Genomic DNA, 18,196 nt, shown 5'->3' with positions numbered 1-18,196 from the left:
AGATTTTAAAAAAGAGGCTAGACCAGGGGTCCTCAACTTCCGGTTCGTGGACTGGTACTGGACCGCAGCATGCCAGCAACTGGGCTGCCCAACAAGCAAAGCAACCGGGCCGCCCAACAAGCAAAGCCCCATCCATGGGATGCAGGCAGCACATAAAACCACCCCCCCCCCAGTCCGCGGAAAAACCTCTCTCCACATAACCAGTCCCTGGTGCCCAAAAGGTTGGGGATCTCTGGGCTAGAGAGTCATTTGTCTAAGATGGTATAGGTTCTCCTGCTTGAGCAGAGGACTGGACTAGAAGATCTCCAAGATCACTTCCAGCTCTGTTATTCTATTTTCTATTCTATTCTATTCTATTCTATTCTATTCTATTCTATTCTATTCTATTCTATTCTATTCTATTCTATTCTATTCTATTCTATTCTATTCTATTCTAATGTCCTTGCAGGACCCTGGGGGGATTCCTCCCCCTTAAGATCAATAGCTTTAATGTAGTCTTTGTGCTTATGTTATACCAGCTGTGGGTCTGTATACTATTAGAAGTAAAAGCTGCAAAAAAGTAACAAGAAGTGGAATAGTTCCTTTTTTCTTGATTGAAGCTCCAGAAGGAAGAAAATCATTATTTAGTAGGGTTATCAGACACCTCAACTGGGAGAGGAGGACATGGATGGCGGGGGAGGGGGAGGGGGAGGTGGACACAATTCTTGGTATCTGTGACAGAAATTACACCCAAAAGCTATTTTTTTTAAAAAAAAGACTTTTATCTTTTCCAACATCAGAAAGATTGCTTTTTCAATCTCAATATTTTTTCCAACAAACCTTTATTTTCAAGAACATATGCTAATGACAATATAGAATCAATCAGGCTTGTACCAAATTTCACCACAGAAAAATATGAGATGTCGTGTGATCTATAGATTACAGTGATCATAGATTTGAGGAGACTGGATTCCTACTGGAATCAGGAAATAAATAATGTAGAACTTGGCTGTCATGTCTGTCGACTGATGAGAAAAAATAAGAATCAGACAATTTACAAGGTCACGACATAAAATTTTGATTGACTACCGTTGTGAAAGCAGATGGATACTATTTCATTATAAGGCTATGCTGCTGGACAGAGGACATGTGGAGAAAAAGGTGCTCTTCATTTTCATATTATTGGTTGGCAAGGAGATTCTTGCTTGGTTTGCTGCCATAAATTGTGATAACAGAAAGTCAGCAGATCATTTAGTGCAGGATGTCCAGGGGAGAAAATGGACAGATGTCCTAATAGTTTGACAACCTTTCCCTGTGCAATAAATGATCCAGGAACAGGCTCACTGGAGCAAGATGGACGCTCGTCTTGAATGGCATGAGTTACTACTAATGTGATTTTTAGCATGATTTTTTTCTTTTAGTCATCCAGTGATGTGTTCTACTCTGTCCTACGGGATCTGAGGGACATGGAACAGCAGAAGAGGTAAGTCATTAATTTTCTTTTAAGCCGAGGGCTTTCTCTCCCCTCCCCTTACACTACTGAAAAGTTTTGCTTTGAAACCCTAAAATGCATTTTGCGCTTGTGGGACACAGGACCCAGCTTTTTAGTGCTGAATATTTTTGGCCGATAATCCTTTTGGTTTCCCAAATGTCCTTGCTCATTTGTGGAGCAACCTTGCTCCAGCTAATTATCTTACAAATGTGTGAAAGCATTAGAGAACCATTTATGTTACTTATCTGACAGAAAAGTGAGATTAAGATATAAACTGTAATTCTGGCCAGATTTAAAACTTTATATGCAGCCAGAGGCCTGATTCTGAAAGAAGATGGGCCACTGACATAACAAATGATGATATGTTATTGCGATGACTAGTTGTGTGAATAAACTGTCATGCCTGAATAGAGCTTTTCTGTCACCAAATGGAACCATTTTTCCTGTTATCATGAATGATATCTGGTGCCTGAGTGAGGAATATTTGAATAAATGACATCCACATATTTGTCAACATGCCAAAACAGTTCCAGGGTGCCAGATTCTTACAGGAAAACCCCGATTCTCTCTAACGTTTATACTACACGTGACAATACATTTTCGTCTTTGTATATTTTGCTGTATTTCCCTCTTGAAGCTTAAGAAATGTCTTAATTTCTAGAGGAAAGAAAGAATTTTCTCTTAAGGTATTATTAATACCATTCTTTGTGTGTAAATCTCTGTTTTTCTACCTGGAATGAGGCTGCTTCATTGCCTTTTGCTCCAAAGGAGAAGTCTGACTACTTTATCTTCTCCAAGCATGAGGAAGTGCTTGTCCTCTCTCACTGGTACCTAACACGACTTTGTCCTGATCCACTATTTCAGAGTGCTAGTCCTGGATGCTAAGATCCTGGTAGTGTCCCACAATCTCCCTTCTCGACTCTTCCCACAATGGAGCTATAAAATGTTGAATCTACCGGAGAGATACCTGAACTATGAGACTTCCCACGAGGAGCCAGTGGAGGCTACCATCTCTGAATGCCTCACTGCACTCTTGAAACTGGGCAAACATCTGCTGAAGTATCCCAAGGTATAGCTTCTCCAGCTGTTTCCAGAAGGACTTGAAAAATCCTTAAGCCTCTTCCATATTCATGGCTACTACCTGAGGCCTGAGAAGGTGCTGGTAACTTAACTGTTGCCGATGATTTGCCCTTTGAGACACACTTCTCATATATCTAAAGACTTGTGCCTAACCAGTCTTCTTTACTAAATGCAGTGAAACTGAAGTCATTTATTGGTGCTGCTCATTGGGGGGGGGGAGATGGAGTTTGTGCCTAGCAAGAGAGTTCCAGGGAGGGAGAGGCTATTTATTTATAAAACAAATTGATATGGCTGCCCAACGCATGCATGGGGATTCCGAGCAGCTTCCAACATTAAAATTTTGCAATGTAAGAACCCATAAACATGCTACCCATCCTCCTGGCAGTGGTAACAACCACACAAATCACACCAGCCACTTGATCAGCCCCATATCATCCTGGATCCCCAAGCCCACTGACAAAATTATGTTTTAAGGCAGTGGTTCTCAACCTTTTTAATGCTGCAACTTCCAACCGGTTGTAAGTCGAGGACTAAACCGGTCGTAAGTCGAGGACTTTCCCTGCCTGGGAGTGCTGCGCATGCGTGGTGCCACCCCCTGCGCTGGCCGAGGCGTAGCTGGCAAGAGGCAGAGACGGAGCAGGCTGACCACCGGCTGGGCACCAGCTGGCCCAGCCCAAGGGAGATAAGGCACTCGCCGGAAAAGGGGAAAAAATGGCGGACAGACTTGCTTGGCGACCCCCGTGAAATGGTCGATCGACCCCAAATGGGGTCGCGACCCATAGGTTGAGAACTGCTGTTTTAAGGGCTTTGCAGAAAAGTACCAAAGTGGAGGCCAATCTTACCTCAGGAGAATGATATTCCAAAAGAAAGGATCCACCACAGAAAAGGCTTTTCCTTGGCCCCATATTTTATGTAGCAGTCCCACACCTACCCTCAGCAGCATGCAATATAATCAACAAATATCTGGAATAATGCAAGGTGGGGGAAGATGATAGGGGCCTAACTTTATGAAGGTGGGAAGGGAGGCCCAGAGTCTGCAGCCATGGCAGTATATATATCTAGAATCTTGGCTTCTAAGAATCTCCAAGACATGACTAGGAAGGTGTGGAGTATGGAAAGGTGATCCCTGGTGTTTGGGACAATTCAAAAAGTGTAAAGGGGCCACCTACATCCCTCTCAGCTTTTGGCCTTTTTCTTAGGGAGAATTAAGAAGGAAAGATCTCTGGCTTCTGAAGGCTCAGGACCTTCTTTTGTTTCCCACAGTTGCCAGGGAAGTACCCTTTCCTTCCCTAGCCTGATGCCTCCCAGATGCTCTGGGACAAACATTCTAAGAATTCCAAACCAGAATGGCCCATGATTGCATCACCTGGGAACTTGGGAACTTGCAATTTCAATTTAATGAAGGCAGCAGATTAGGGAGGTGCCTGTAACACTTTTTACTGTGGGCATGACAGTAAGGCAAAGACTCACCCTTGCAGTGAAGGTCTTGCACATGGCAGAGCCAGTTGTTCCCACCTATCATCTCTGAGATTGAAATTTTAGTGATATGCAGGTTTTTGCCTTTACTGCAGTGATGTCTCTCAGAATTGGCGCTTTATTTCCCCCCCTCCCACTCCACAAAATGATAGCTATCATTTCTTTCTGATGGAAATTTTCAACTAAATTATGGTAGAGGGTTTTTTTTTCCCCTTCCCCACATCTTTTCCTTAAAAGATAAAAGGTATTTGACCTGGCAGCACTGCTACCTAGGATTACGGCTATTTGGTGTCCTGGTGAGTTTTACAGGGAGGAAGCATCTAGATTTGGAGTAAACAATCCCTCCATCCCCTGACAGTGGCACTATCACAGCACCTGCAACCCCTACAATTATTTGATTGATGCTCCTATTCCTGCCCACTCTCATCTTTCAAAGGAAAAAGAGGTGTCACAGGTGCCTTTCTGGCTTTTCCATTGCATTAGCCAGCAAGCAATAGTTTCTCCACAACTGAGTATGACACAAAACATTGTGTGCTGTGTTTATTTGCACTTGCTGGGCTGTGAGAAATTACCTGACCAGCTGCTGCTGCTGCTGCTTCTGTCATCTTCAGAGCCCTAAGAACCTACCAGATCATTTCTTGGAGGAAGTCCCAGAGTTCATTGTTTCCCAAGACACCATTGGTTTCCTCCTGGAATGTCAAGAGTTATTGAGTCCAGCTCAATTCCTGCATTTATTTGAATTTCCTCTGAACATCCAGATGGACTCAGGTATGTGGTAAACTGAACCTGAAGGTAGGAGGAAGACCTATGGTAATTTTTCACTGTATGACTTTAAAAGCATGGTTGAGGAATCAGAGGACTGTAATACCATAGAACACATATTCCAATTCATTACCGGCTATGTTGGCTGGTGCTGGTAGGATTTATAGTTGTTCATCTGGAGAACCACATGGCTTAAAGTGATCATTGCATAAAGTTGTCATCAGCCGAATTTGGCAGACAACTTAAGCCACAGCAGTTAAGATATTGTATCCTGAAATCAATCCACATGCTACTGGGAGATTTTCATATTAAGCAGAACGAAAGATCATGAAAAAAACACCAGTAGTTATTTTTCTCACTCATGTAGTAGTAGCTCACTGCTGCATTGCAGACAGTATAGTAAAAAGTCTTTATTGCAAATAAGCATCTGCTACAGCTTGAACATTAGTGTAAACACACCCTGTCAAAACCCTGAACTAATCTATGACGTCTTACATTCTCCTGTTTTTATAACTGCACAAATATGATAGATACCCAACTGGGACAATTTTATTCAAAGAAATTTATGGCATGTATAATAGAATCCTAAGGACGTCATTGTGTTTACTGTGCTCAATGGCCCTTGCTTGCATAGGATTATTACAACCATAAATATCTTAAATTGCATACCTTTGAAATAACAAGACAGTGCTGAGTCAAAAGAATGCCTTGTCACATTACTTTCTCCAAGCTTTGAGGCTAAGTATGATAAATAACATGGCTCTTGTGCATGGTACCTGTCAACTTATAGACCAGGGGTGTCAAACTGCTGGCCCACGGGCCGGATGCTTCATGGCAAAACCACGCCCACCCCATTGCCGGCAATGGCAAAAAAGTCGTGATATATTGCAACACGTCACGTGATGTTGTAACTTTGACACCCCTGTTATAGGCCATTCTAATTATCTACTACCTTCTTTTAAAGTTTCTACACAACTTTAAAATCTACAAAGTTTTCAAGACAAGACCATTATATTATCAAAATCAATGATAAGCAAGGTCATGTAAAAATACTAAAAGAAGTATTAGATAATGAATTATGGAAGCCATTTGGTTTATGATACTACATACTTATCTAGGTAGGGTTCTGCAGAGTGACGTAAGTTTATTCCTATGAATTATAAATCACAATTTCAAAAGCTGAAGATAGACTTTTAAATCAAAGAGAAGATTGAAAGGGAATAGCCACTATGGCCAATTTTGTAAAGCTGTGATCAGTTTTTGTAAAGCTCTGCTGCTACAGAAATTTTGCCATCAATTCAGTCTTGTGGATTCCTAGCCTTCAGATGTATGTTCAAAGATCTGCAAATGTTGGGGAAAAGCACTGGCCTGCATAGATTAGGGGTGACTGAGATTTGTCAATGAATAAGCATCAGCTTCATTTATGTGTTATGCACTCAACCCCTTGATTTTCCCTGTTGGAATCATTGTGGAATGCACACATGTTGTGGGTTTCCTCTGATTTGGAGATGGAGAAATACAGTTAACGGCTCCATAAGCATGAAATTCTACCTGTGTGCAATCGCCCTTCCATATCTTTGGCAAGCACTTCTCTTTCTTCCTATTAAACATAAATAGCACTAATAGGTGTGAACTTGGTGATAGTGATTAGATCTCTAAGTGGCTCTTTAGATTTTCCTTCTCTCCTCCTCCTCCAAGCTAATTCCCTTAATTGCTAGGCTTGGCCCAACACCCCAAAGGTGCTATATCCCACATCTGGGGCTTTCCACCCCCAATTAAGAATTTAGACTTGCAATTACAAAAAGATAAAGTAGGAACATCCTTTGAGTAACATATTGACAAAGGACAAAGAGACCAAACAAGATTCAGAAACAGTTTGATTAAAGCTAACAGGATTAATAAAAGGAGCAGTATCCAAAAGCCATCAACTGCCAAGCAATCTTAAAAAAGCAGGTATTGGCCATTACGTGAACAGAACTTTTGCTTTTTTTGTTCATAAAAGCACCTGGCAGACAAAAGCATGTATGGACTCTGTCAACCTTCTTTCCCAGGCAACTTACGGTAAAGGGTTATTCATTTAAGTAAAAATCTTTTACGTTATTTTAAAATGCATCCAGGAGAGTTATTCAGACTGGTTACTTTTTAGGACTAAAGAAAACGTAGGAATCTTTTAAAGAAGTGATGTTATCTCCCAGTGTTGGAAAATGCATTTCCAAATAGGCATATTTTCCAGGTTTCTCTGCATTGCTCCCAGTAGTATCTAGGGGTTATGGGAAAAAATATTCCCTTTTATAGTGTTATAATCCCAATATGATTCTCTCCCCATAGCATTTATTTTCAATCAATCAATCTCTGATTTAGAAGTTCTCCTGAGTTCTGTACAATTGGAGATCTAGAAGAGCATTAAAAGATTAAGATTGCTCTCTGTAGGGTGGAAATAGAAAGAAAATAGAAAGATAATCAATTTTCCCTTCTGAAGAGAAAATAGAGCCAATTCACAGATTTCAAGTTGGCTATGCCAGAAATATTTTGCTGCTTCATTGTTTTTTTGCCAGAAGCCATGTTGAGATGTAAACATGATCCTATCTCTCATACTCGTTCCCACCTTCCTTGGGGAAGTACAGTCTAGGGAAGGTATGAAGTTGTATACTGATACAATTAAACCACTTTTCCCAAATTTCACTTATTGTTTTCATTGTTCATTTGGTGTTTTTTTTTTTCTAAGAGGAGCTGTATACCTTCAAATTACATAAAAGGAAGATGCAATGGCCTTCCTAACAGTTTGGGAACCTTGATCTATCATGTATTGCAACAGTGGTAGGCAGAGGAAACACAAAGGGAATACGTTCAGTGACTATTTTCTTGACAAATAGATTAGATTTTAGGTTAGATTGGATAACCTTTATTATCATTTTTTCCTGTGGGCACAACAGCACACATTAAAAATTAAATTTAGTCGCTTGCTCTTTTAGTTGTAGCAGTAATTATTTCCCTCACATTAGGGTTCTGCTACAAAACAGAATTCTTGAGGTGGTAGATAACCCAGAAATGGTATTGTGTATGTGACTATAATTCTGAATTATAGTCCAAGGCACTGAATCCTTTTATTCTAAGCCCTGCATTAAGGGAGACAACACAAATCAGAGTGGCAATTTAGTCCACTTGTCAATGCCTAAAAAAGGGGCGAGATCAAATCTTCTTTGCTGTGTCTGCATGAATGTGACACGAATAAAATGGTTAATGTAGGTGCACACATCCTCCTTCTTAAGTCTTTGCAGGACCCACTCTAACCAAGGTTGGAAGCTTACCTCGTTCACATGTGAGGCAGCCAACATATGGGGCTTGCAGCGATCCAGAAGGATGATTGTTTGGGATTGGCATAGCATAAATAAGAAACTTTGATTAAAATTTAGCCCACTGTAGACATAGGATCATGATGCACTAGTGTGCCTGTTAGCCAAAATTTGGCTTTCGTATATCATCAGACCGGTCATTAGCAAGGGCTTTCTTCAGAGTAAATTAGTTTTCCAATTAATGGTAGTCCTTGTTTTGGTCAAAGGATTTGTGTTTCGAAGTGATAATCCAGCATCTGTTTAAATTCTTCGTACCCTGCAAGAAGGTATAGTATGACGATCTCTTCCCCTTGCACCTCCTGTGGACTGTGATACACGCATGATCCTTTGCAGTGCATGAGTAGAGGCACAGGATGTTTACTACTAGTTAGACTAACATCTCTGCTAGGCACTAGAACCGCTTTTATGTGCTTGCCACATTAACATCACTGGCTGTTGCAGTATAGGTAGTCCTTGTTTATTGACTGCCTCATTTAGTGACCGTTCACAGCTATGATTATGATGAAAAACTAACTTGCAATCAATCAGTCCTTGCAGTTATGATCTTAGCAGATCTTTAAAGCAAAGGAAAGCTAAAATTGGAGGCACATCCGTGTTTTCACTTACTGACCACTTCACTTAAAAATTGCCAGTCCCATTTCTGGTCACTAAATGAGGACTTCCTGTAGAAGTACCAGGTTTGAATGTTACACAACATTAATTGTACTGTATATGAGCACTGGTTTGTGCAAGCTGGCATCAGGCAGATTTCACTACACAAACAATATTAATAAAAATAGACTAACAGCTTAACTCAAGATAAGATTTTAAAAAATGTTAACAAATAGACTGAAATTTTCCAGGGCTTCTTGGTTGTTGTCCCACCACTCTGTTGCGTTCTAAAGTCCTTGTGGGCTGTGAAAGGAACAGCTGATCAACCATTTGCAACTAGTGACATTTCTCATTAGCTGTAACCTTATTTACATGCTGCTATGTTAGCTAGACTGGGGAAGAAGGAAAGTTTAACTCTGAATAAGGATACAAAATGAGACAAACTCCAGGAATACAGTGTTGAACTATGTTATGTGTGAGGAGGAGCAGTTAATGGCTGGGTAGTCAGCATGGACAACAATTCCTGGCAATGTAGAAATGAATCATCCATAATGTCTGCAGAACTCTAGTGAGTCAAAAGAAAATTTTACTTCCACTAGTAAGTCAAAGAAAAAAGTCTTTTGTCTCCTGAAAACAATTGATTTTGTCAAATCACTTGGGCCAGTCCTGAAGTGGTAAACAACAGTGGCGTGAAAGTGCTCTTGGTTCAAGGAATGAGTGACACATTTTAAAGCATTCAACAACAGCGATAGGAAGAAGGACTTACCTGTAATGATCATTCTCCATCAGGCATTTGAGTAATAATCCCCAACTATTGAACTATGGCTTTCATCTTTTTTTTTTCAAGAACCAGGTCATAAAGGCAATTGCACGTGGACGTTCTCAAACATATAGCCTTCTCCCATATAGTTATCTTTTATCATTATAATATTAATGTGTGAATATCATCAAAGTACATACATTCTCCCACGGGGAATAAAAAATCTCTATATCATCTCTCTTGTGTATCTTAACATAAAGTTTGGCTGCCTTCACGTATGTTGGTAAGAAGCATGTTATATATCTGATGCTTGAAAGCTGACATATAGCTGATGTTAAGCAACAAAGTTCCCTAAGCAGCTATGAAGGACAAATGTCACATGGACAAAGCTGGGACTTTGTCCCCATTAGCAACCTTAGCTTGCATACTAGAATGCCTTCTAATCCTGGATGGTGTTCATGATTCCTCTTCTGACCCTGTTTTTTTTTTTTGTCTCAAAAACAGACAGCATGCATTCTTTGTCAGATCGGTTAAAACGTCATCTTGATTGGGCTGTTTTAAAGGAGACTTTTAAGAAAAAAATGCCTTTGTGATATTTGGAACATAGTATTGATAGAACTGTCAGATTGCATCTTTGAAATTCCAATACAGAAAAATGATCATCAACGTGGACTGCTTGTAATTTTTTGAGATAATTGATTTTGCTTTAATAAAAGTTGTGTTCTCTCTTTCAGAATTTATATCTCTGATACACTCAGTTCAAATAAATGTAGCCCTGCATATAATTTGGCTCTGACATTATTTGTAAAAGGTATTATTTCAGCCCTAATTAGTTTTTCTATCAGTTTTAAACCTTGAGGATAGACAGGAAAGGAAACCATCTTTCCCCAATTAGTATGCTACACAGAACTGTGAAAATCAATATAGCTTTATCCTAGTAATACCTCATTTCTTATTTTCCCAGCTTGAAAAATTGTATCATATTAGAGAATGCTACTATTGGCAATTTTAGAATAGTGATATCTTCTGGAACATAGAAATAAGGAAAAAGTGCCAACTTGTTCCTGTTTACCTTTATGTTTGTATTTGGGGACAATCAAATATATAAATTCCTTGAGGATGAATCATTGCCACAAAGAACTGTAAGCTCCACCATTTTCTCAATTTCAGAAATCTTATTTTGGTAGTAACCCAAAAATTCTACTTCCCATCTTGTATAAGAGGCAGTGAAAGATGGATCACATTTCTTCCTCTGATCCCTATTAACGTATGAATCAAACTTCTGTGTGACACAAAATACCAGCCAGTATTTCCTCCTTTAAATGGAAGGCACCAGGAAATGATGAAAGTTCAGAAGGTAAAATAACAGCTCACACTTCCATAAAGAAATTGTGCTGGAACCCTGTCAGCATCAGATACTCAGCTTGTAGCAGTTGACCTTCAGATCCAGAACAGATGGAAGCACACAGCAACCTGTCAGAGTCATTCTATCTATCTCATCAAACCACAGAGGCCCCTTGAACTAATTCATTCTAAGTGTTGGGCTTTGATTTTACATCTAGGATAGTCAGGAGAATTCATCTCCTCAGTTGGAACAGCAGCCCATGATGGGATCTGGCAGTGAACACATGAGTCCCAGGCTGCTTACCATGTTCATCAAGAGAAAATTTCTCTATAAGCAGAATGAGTTTTAAATGTTTTCTCACAACTTCTACTAATTTGGATCCAAGACCAGTATTTCTGTCAGTTCCTGAAGAGATGCGAAATCTGTTAGAAAAGCCTAGATCAAGGCCAAGTCTTGTGCTCTGAATGGCCTCCATCTCAACCTACAAAAATAAAGTTATGCCAGAGTGAATGTAGCACACATCAAGTGAGAGTTAAGAATTTGAATTAAAATGTAAACAGGGAGACGTGAAAGTTAAAGGGCAGTAGAATTCAGAAGGCATTCTTGACACAGTTGATGTCCAAGCTTATGTGGCAGCTGCGACTAGAGAGATGATGACTTTAGAACAGTGTAATAATACATAGAATGCTTGCGATATAGTAGCAATTCACAACACTCAGAATGACCATCCCTTATCCCCTTATTCAATGCTTACAAAATCACTGGCAGAATTGAAACATTTTAGGGGATAATGAATTTCATACATATCACTTAAACATTATTATTGATTATTACTGTTGGTATGCAGATGTACAGCTTCATTTGCAATCTTATCAATTTTTATTCCTATAGTTATTCCATTCTTTCAGGCCCTCATAACAAGAAAAAGATGGGAGACACTTTCAAAGCAGCCTGAGGTAATTGATAAGTTTTAAGATTTTGAAAAAAAGAACTTTCTGAAGCCCAGCTTTCAAAGGAATAACACTAGTAAAAATGTGTTTTGAAACACTTATTTCAAAAGATTTACATTTCCTTAGTTTCTGTATAAGGGAGCAAATGAGGGAATTATCTATGAACAAATGTATTTGATTTCTAGTTCTGTAACCACTATTTTCCCCAATGATTCTGTAACACACAGGTGTCAAACTTGATCACGTCACATGACATATTGTGACGTATTGCAATGTTTTTTGCCTTTGTGGAGCCAGGGTGGGCTTGGACTGCACATGACACATCTGACCCACGGGCTGCCAGTTTGACACCCCTGCTGTAACATATACTTAGAAATAGCTTATGCCCACAGAGAAATACCTCGTGATGCCATTCCAGTTACAAAACCAATTCCACCAGTATTCTTCTTTTGTCCCTTTGCAATTAAATGAAAGCAGTTGAATTTTGTTTATCACCACCACCACCACAATAATAGTATCCCACGCAATTGGCAATATGGTACGAGAGGATGGGCAGGCAATATAGGTACTATTCTTATGGGCTGCATCAAAATGTTGTATAACATGATAGAGCCTCCTCCCTGGTCTCCTCCCCTCATCATTACCAATGTCCCCCAGATTTGCATGTACTATTTTTTCAAAGTTCATGAGCAGACTTGGAGGCTGAACACTTGATCATATGTTGCTCTTCTGCCAATCTCCATGGTTAATGGGATGGCCCCATTAGATACAACTTCTTCTTCTTCATCATCATCATCATAAAAAAGTTGGAAGGGACCTTGGAGGTCATCTAGTCCAACCCCCTGCTCAGACAGGAAACCCTATACCATTTTGGACAAATGGCTGTCCAGTTTCTTCTTAAAAACTTCCAGTGTTGGAGCATTCACCGCTTCTGGAGGCAGGTTGTTCCACTGGTTCATTGTTCTAACTGTCAGGAAGTTTCTCCTTAGTTCTAGGTTGCTTCTCTCTTTGGTTAGTTTCCACCCGTTGCTTCTTGTCCTGCCTTCAGGCGCTTTGGAAAATAGCTTGACTCCCTCTTCTTTGTGGCAGCCCCTGAGATATTGGAACACAGCTATCATGTCCCCCCTCGTCCTTCTCTTCATTAAACTAGAAATACCCAATTCCAGCAGCCGTTCCTTATATGCTTCAGCCTCCAGTCCCCTAATCATCTTTGTTGCTGTTCTCTGTACTCTTTCTAGAGTCTCAACATCTTTTTTACATCTTGGTGACCAAAACTGGATGCAGTATTACCAAGTGTGGCCTTACCAAGGCATTGTAAAGTGGTATTAATACTTCATGTGATCTTGATTCTATCCCTCTGTTAATGCAGCCCAGCACCGTGTTGGCTTTTTTGGCAGCTGCAGCACACTGCTGGCTCATATTTAAGTGATTGTCCACTAGGACTCCGAGATCCCTCTCACAGTTACTACTATTGAGCAAGGTACCCCCTATACTATACCTGTGCATTTGGTTTTTCTTGCCTAAATGTAGAACCTTGCTTTTGTGTTGGGTTTAAGAGTAGCAACTGGGGCAGACAAGTGGCTTTCTAGCAGGGAGATGATTTGACTTACAGCCAAATTCATTGATGTTTCTGCACAGTAAAAGAAACAGATCAAGATCTGAAGTGGCGGTCAATACAAGTAGTCTTCAACTTATGACCACAATTGAGCCCAAAATTTATGTTGCTAAATGAGACATTTGTTGAGTGAGTTTGGCCTCATTTTACAAACTTTCTCACCACAGTTGTTAAGGGAATCATTGCAATTGTTAAGTTAGTAACACGGTTGTTAATTTGAGCCTGGCTTCCCCATTGATTTTGCTTGTTGGAAGGTCGCAAAAGATGACCACATGACTCCCAGGACACTGCAACCGTCATAAATATAAATAGGTTGCCAAGCATCTGGATTTTGATCACATGACTATGGGAATGCTGCAATGGTCATAAGTGTGAAAAATGGTCATTTTTTTCAGTGATCTTGCAACTTTGAACGGTCACTAAATGAACCATTGTAAGTCGAGGACTACCAGTACAGGTTTCACATCATTCTAACTCTCAGCCAGCCGCCCCTTTTCCAAAATCATACTAAAAGCTTGTACAGATATTACTGGCTACTTTAAAGAGCTGCTTAAACGTCTGACATACTGAACATTTATTAGACTTGTAATACTAAGTTTAATATTGCAATGCCCTCAATAAATAAATAAACCAAAACAGAGAAAAGAGAAAGCACAAACGTCATTAACTGTACTTTAATGACACTGTAAGTCAGTGGAGTGGAGCACTGAGGCCAGAAATGAAGAAAGCAGGAGACTGCTCCCAGAAAGGATCTGCTCTATGCCTTGACTGGCTCTATGGCTCCCTTTTTTGAGCAGCAAGAACACCAGATGACAGAACTGAGGGGAATATGAAAAATCTATCACCCTTTCTTTTACCAAAAGCGTGCACCTGGTTTGTTGCCTTTCTTAGTTTGGGCAATGAGGTACACAGTATCACAACTGGTAGCAAAGCAAGAGCATATGAACTTGCAAAAATGCTGCCGGAGTAGAGTCAGGAGACATTAAATACCATTACCATTAATCTGAGTGTGACTATGTATGTACGTACATATGGGCTGGAAGAGTCATTATAAGCAGTTAAATTTACATTGTACATTTGTACAACAGTTCAGGTGGAATGGCCCCGAATAAACCAAATATATATAATATATATATATATATATATTTATAGACTTTGTATGTACAAATATATATCCATCTTGACAGATACATCTCAACTCTTTGAAAAGGATAAAAGCTAATAACATCTGTCTTTGCATGCACAGCTGTGAATTCCATTCTGCTCAGTTGGATCTTGCTTAAAATGCTATGGAGAGCTGCAATCTACCCTCTACAGATGTGTCCTGCTAGGGGAATTTCTCTCCCTTTTCCTTGCCCTCGTGGGGGAGAGAGGAATAAACCCTTGGTGCTGGTGAAGAAGAACTCCTCATGGCCAGATTCCACCTCCAAAACACACTACAAGGATATACTTTTATTGCTAATCAAATAACCATGAGTAGGGAGGGCATTACCCAAACAATCTCACCACTATGATTTTTTTTTTCATTCTGATCAAAGCCAAATGAAGCAATGCTGTGCTCTTCCACTGTCCGTAAGTTGCTCTTTGCCAAGAGGAAGTTCAAAGAAGGAAGGAATGGAATGAAAAATAGGCCCAGGTACCAGCGAAAGTGTCACCGGGAAGGGATGAAAACAACAGGAGCTCTGAGGATTCCAGAAAACCAAACAAAAGGGCTTTCAGGAAAAACGGAAAGACGTCCCTTGGCTGATTTGCAAGGACAAAGCAGCTTGAACTGGATGGAGACTTAGCTGCTGGAAGGGGGAGGGGCAGTGGAAGCAACAGCAGAAAGAAGAGATGGTGGCAACAGCCCTCCACGTCATTCACTCAGGGAGACCATCTGCCCCTCTCACCTCTTTGTTTTTTTGTTGAAGACCAGAATGAAATGAATCTCCAGATAGGGCAGATTAATATTTTTTTTTTAAGATAAGGGTCCAAAAGCTTATAAAGGAGATAAATAGGCACCACATCAAAAAGGCAAAATTTGGATAAGGCTAAACAAACAGGAGAGAGAGAAAAAAATAATTAAATGGAAATTGCACCAGCAATGCCCTTTGCCACAGAGACAGGCTTAGCACCAGGCCCAGAGGGCTGTCAGTCTTGCACAAGTGGCTGGCAAGTGAAACTCCAGAAGAGACATCCCTTGACAAGGTCTCTGGATATGCCTCCTCCAGCAATGTTCATGTGGGGCACTGATATGTACAAGAAAGCACTCTAGAGAAATAAGAGGGATCTTCATGTCATAGGGCGGTGCTTTCTGAATCCTCCTCTGAACTGATTTTTCCTGGTACCGGATGTCTCTGGACTTGACCCGAGGGATCCAAGTGAAGTGTGGCACCAACCTCTACATGGATGGAAGGGATATCAAGATGGGCCAGATCTGTAACCAGGCACAGACAAAAAGGGAGACAAATTACCATCCTGTTCCAAGCCTTTTCTGCCCACCCCATCTATACAGCTGAGTTAATCTGATAATGTAGAAGCTTTAACTGAACAGAGCAATGAATATAGTTCTTAGAGCCTGCTAATGCCAGAGAAAGGGATGTCATAATATAATCTTTGTTTATACCTTTTCCTTTTATTCTTTAGAGTTGTGCCTTCCCTGGAAGCATTCCTTGCTAAGTGAATCTGTGGTAAGTCTTATGCTTCTTAATCTCATAGGATCCTTTGAATGCAGCCTGATAGTCAAATGCTGGGCAAATAATATCAGGGTGATCACCTGTCCTAAAACCTCTTGTGAAGACAAGGCTTCTTATACAGCTGCTTTTTTGATCACTTCAACATGATAAAATGTTTCCTTTGCTCCTATCACAGCTCTGCTTAAAAAAAAAAAGCTCCTCTTGCAAAGGAGCCAATTCTACAATAATCTTTTTACTCAGAATTTGAAATCTCTGTTTTTTTCCCTTCTCCTTTGCTCAACAGTAAATATTCCAGTCATCAACCAAAGTGATGAGGACTTTGGTTCATAAAGGAAAATGTGTAAATTCACTGTTAAGGAATTCCTGTACTTTACTATCAATGCCTTATGAGTAACAAATAATTTGGCAGGTTTTTGGGGGGAGGGCATGGGGAAATGACTTAATCTGAAGTGCTAGAGGAAATTCTGAAAAGCAGAGAGGTTAATATTTCCTAAATTCTGGCCTAGGTCTACTCCTGAAAAAGTGAATAAGTGATTCAATTCTCTACACTACATGCTGCTCCCTGGTGGCCACTATAAACTCTGAAGGAGACAGAGCTATTAGATGACAAAAGCCCCTTTTTCTGGTGATATCACTCATATGGGAAACCTTTCTTTATGCATTCACACTTCCATGTGATCTGGAACTTATGAGATCAGGCTCCAATTCACATTGGAGGACTTCATCTCCTTCCTGATGCTATCTTCAGGTGAAGAACTCAACTTGTGAAGGTCTCCCCTAAGTTGTAACATCACAGAAGAATTGTCAGTATGATAGAAGGCAGTAGGAAGCCTTCTATACAACACTTTTGTGGGAAACGTTCTTCAGCAATATCACAGTGTGATTTACAAAGGGTTGCTCACTGTCAAAGCATGGCCTGAAAAGAGTAAGAAAGGAGCACACATCCAGGAGGGAATGAATATATGTGAATTTCAACTCTAAACATAATCAGGTTCACAGCATACCCCAATGAGTTCTTTCTCAAATCATATTATTTGATTCATAAAAGAAATTCAAAGTAGGGTCAGAAGTGATTAGACACTGTTGGACAAACTCTCCCTTATGGAAGATTAGGAGAATACATGATACGGGGTAGGATAGGATAAAGTTATTTAATTACAGACAAATGACAGCATGCAGATTGTTCTGAACAAGTAATGTCCCCTGAAAATCACACGGTATTTCCAAAACTCGACAAAATGCTCACAGGACCACAAGATATCATGGAACATTCTGTTCATTCACACTTTCCAAACGATCAGCACTTTGGGGATATTTGGGATACCGAAGGGAAACCTCCCTGTCATTTTCAATCAGTCAATCTGTGTATGAAAATCTGTTCAGAACCATCTAATTCAACTTAAAAAAAAGGGCTTTTCAAATTGTATGAAAAGACTTCAAAAGTCATTAAAAGAACTGGGAAAGATAGGCAAAGAAATGATGGACGTCTAGTGCAAGAGGAATAATCCTTTTCTATCTTGGGTAGTCCCAAAGGTGCTTTTTCATGAGGCAACTGGACTTTCTTGGTTTTCTTTGATTCGAAAAAGCATCTTTGGGTTAACTATGACCCGGATGACATAGAATTTCCATAGACATATCTAGGGCAGTGTTTCTCAACCCTGACAACTCTTAAGCTGTATAGACTTCAACTCCCAGAATTTCCCAGCCAGTGTGAGATTTGAAGGGAAATAAAACATGTTCACAGTTGCCCAGATTGCTTTGAAACCTGCAGTTCTCACTGCAAATTTCCAAAACAATTGCCCAGTTTGGAACCATGGGGCGGAACCACATAGCACCATGCTTGATGGCCAAATGTTCACTGTCAGCATTACTCTGAATGACCTGTCCTAACTTAGCCTTGTGTTCTACACTACACTGTAGTAATTTTGCAACCAGTAATCCAAAGGCAAATACACGCCAAGCACTGTCATAATATATTTATGTTAAGTCCAGTTTTTCATCTGCTCTGTCCCATAATTTCTTACAGCCAGAATGCAGATTGTCCTCTCTCCTTATTTAGTGAGAGATATCATATCCTATGCTATTTAAATAATAAACATCTTTTCATATCATTGTAAT

At 40.1% G+C, this 18,196-nt stretch overlaps 2 protein-coding genes across 14 annotated transcripts in view; one reads left to right on the top strand and one right to left on the bottom strand.

Moving 5' to 3' along the window:
• The window catches only part of LOC120313307 (testis-expressed protein 47-like), a 43,106-nt gene extending 32,828 nt beyond the window's left edge, over window positions 1-10,278 (top strand). For 4 of the 5 annotated variants that reach the window (XM_039355084.1, XM_039355089.1, XM_039355088.1 and 1 more), the window contains 4 exons: window positions 1,401-1,462; window positions 2,336-2,540; window positions 4,639-4,795; window positions 9,998-10,278. In XM_039355084.1, coding sequence (XP_039211018.1) covers window positions 1,401-1,462; window positions 2,336-2,540; window positions 4,639-4,795; window positions 9,998-10,086 — 513 coding nt within the window. In that variant the 3' untranslated portion in view covers window positions 10,087-10,278. Of the gene's footprint in view, window positions 1-1,400; window positions 1,463-2,335; window positions 2,541-4,638; window positions 4,796-8,348; window positions 8,409-9,997 lie in introns of all 5 variants that reach the window. The other variant, XM_039355087.1, reaches the window with a different exon arrangement.
• Window positions 10,279-14,059: 3,781 nt separating this feature from the next.
• Window positions 14,060-18,196, bottom strand: part of ARHGAP44 (Rho GTPase activating protein 44) — a 45,191-nt gene continuing 41,054 nt past the window's right edge. For 6 of the 9 annotated variants that reach the window (XM_039355074.1, XM_039355077.1, XM_039355080.1 and 3 more), the window contains one exon: window positions 14,060-15,819. In XM_039355074.1, coding sequence (XP_039211008.1) covers window positions 15,680-15,819 — 140 coding nt within the window. In that variant the 3' untranslated portion in view covers window positions 14,060-15,679. The remainder of the gene's footprint in view (window positions 15,820-18,196) is intronic. The other 3 variants (XM_039355078.1, XM_039355079.1, XM_039355076.1) reach the window with 2 other exon arrangements.

The sequence above is a fragment of the Crotalus tigris genome, unplaced genomic scaffold (genome assembly GCF_016545835.1).
Source record: "Crotalus tigris isolate CLP2741 ecotype Arizona unplaced genomic scaffold, ASM1654583v1 scf7180000018599.1079084, whole genome shotgun sequence".
Lineage (NCBI taxonomy): Eukaryota > Metazoa > Chordata > Lepidosauria > Squamata > Viperidae > Crotalus > Crotalus tigris.
This window is presented reverse-complemented; position numbering and strand designations above follow the sequence as displayed.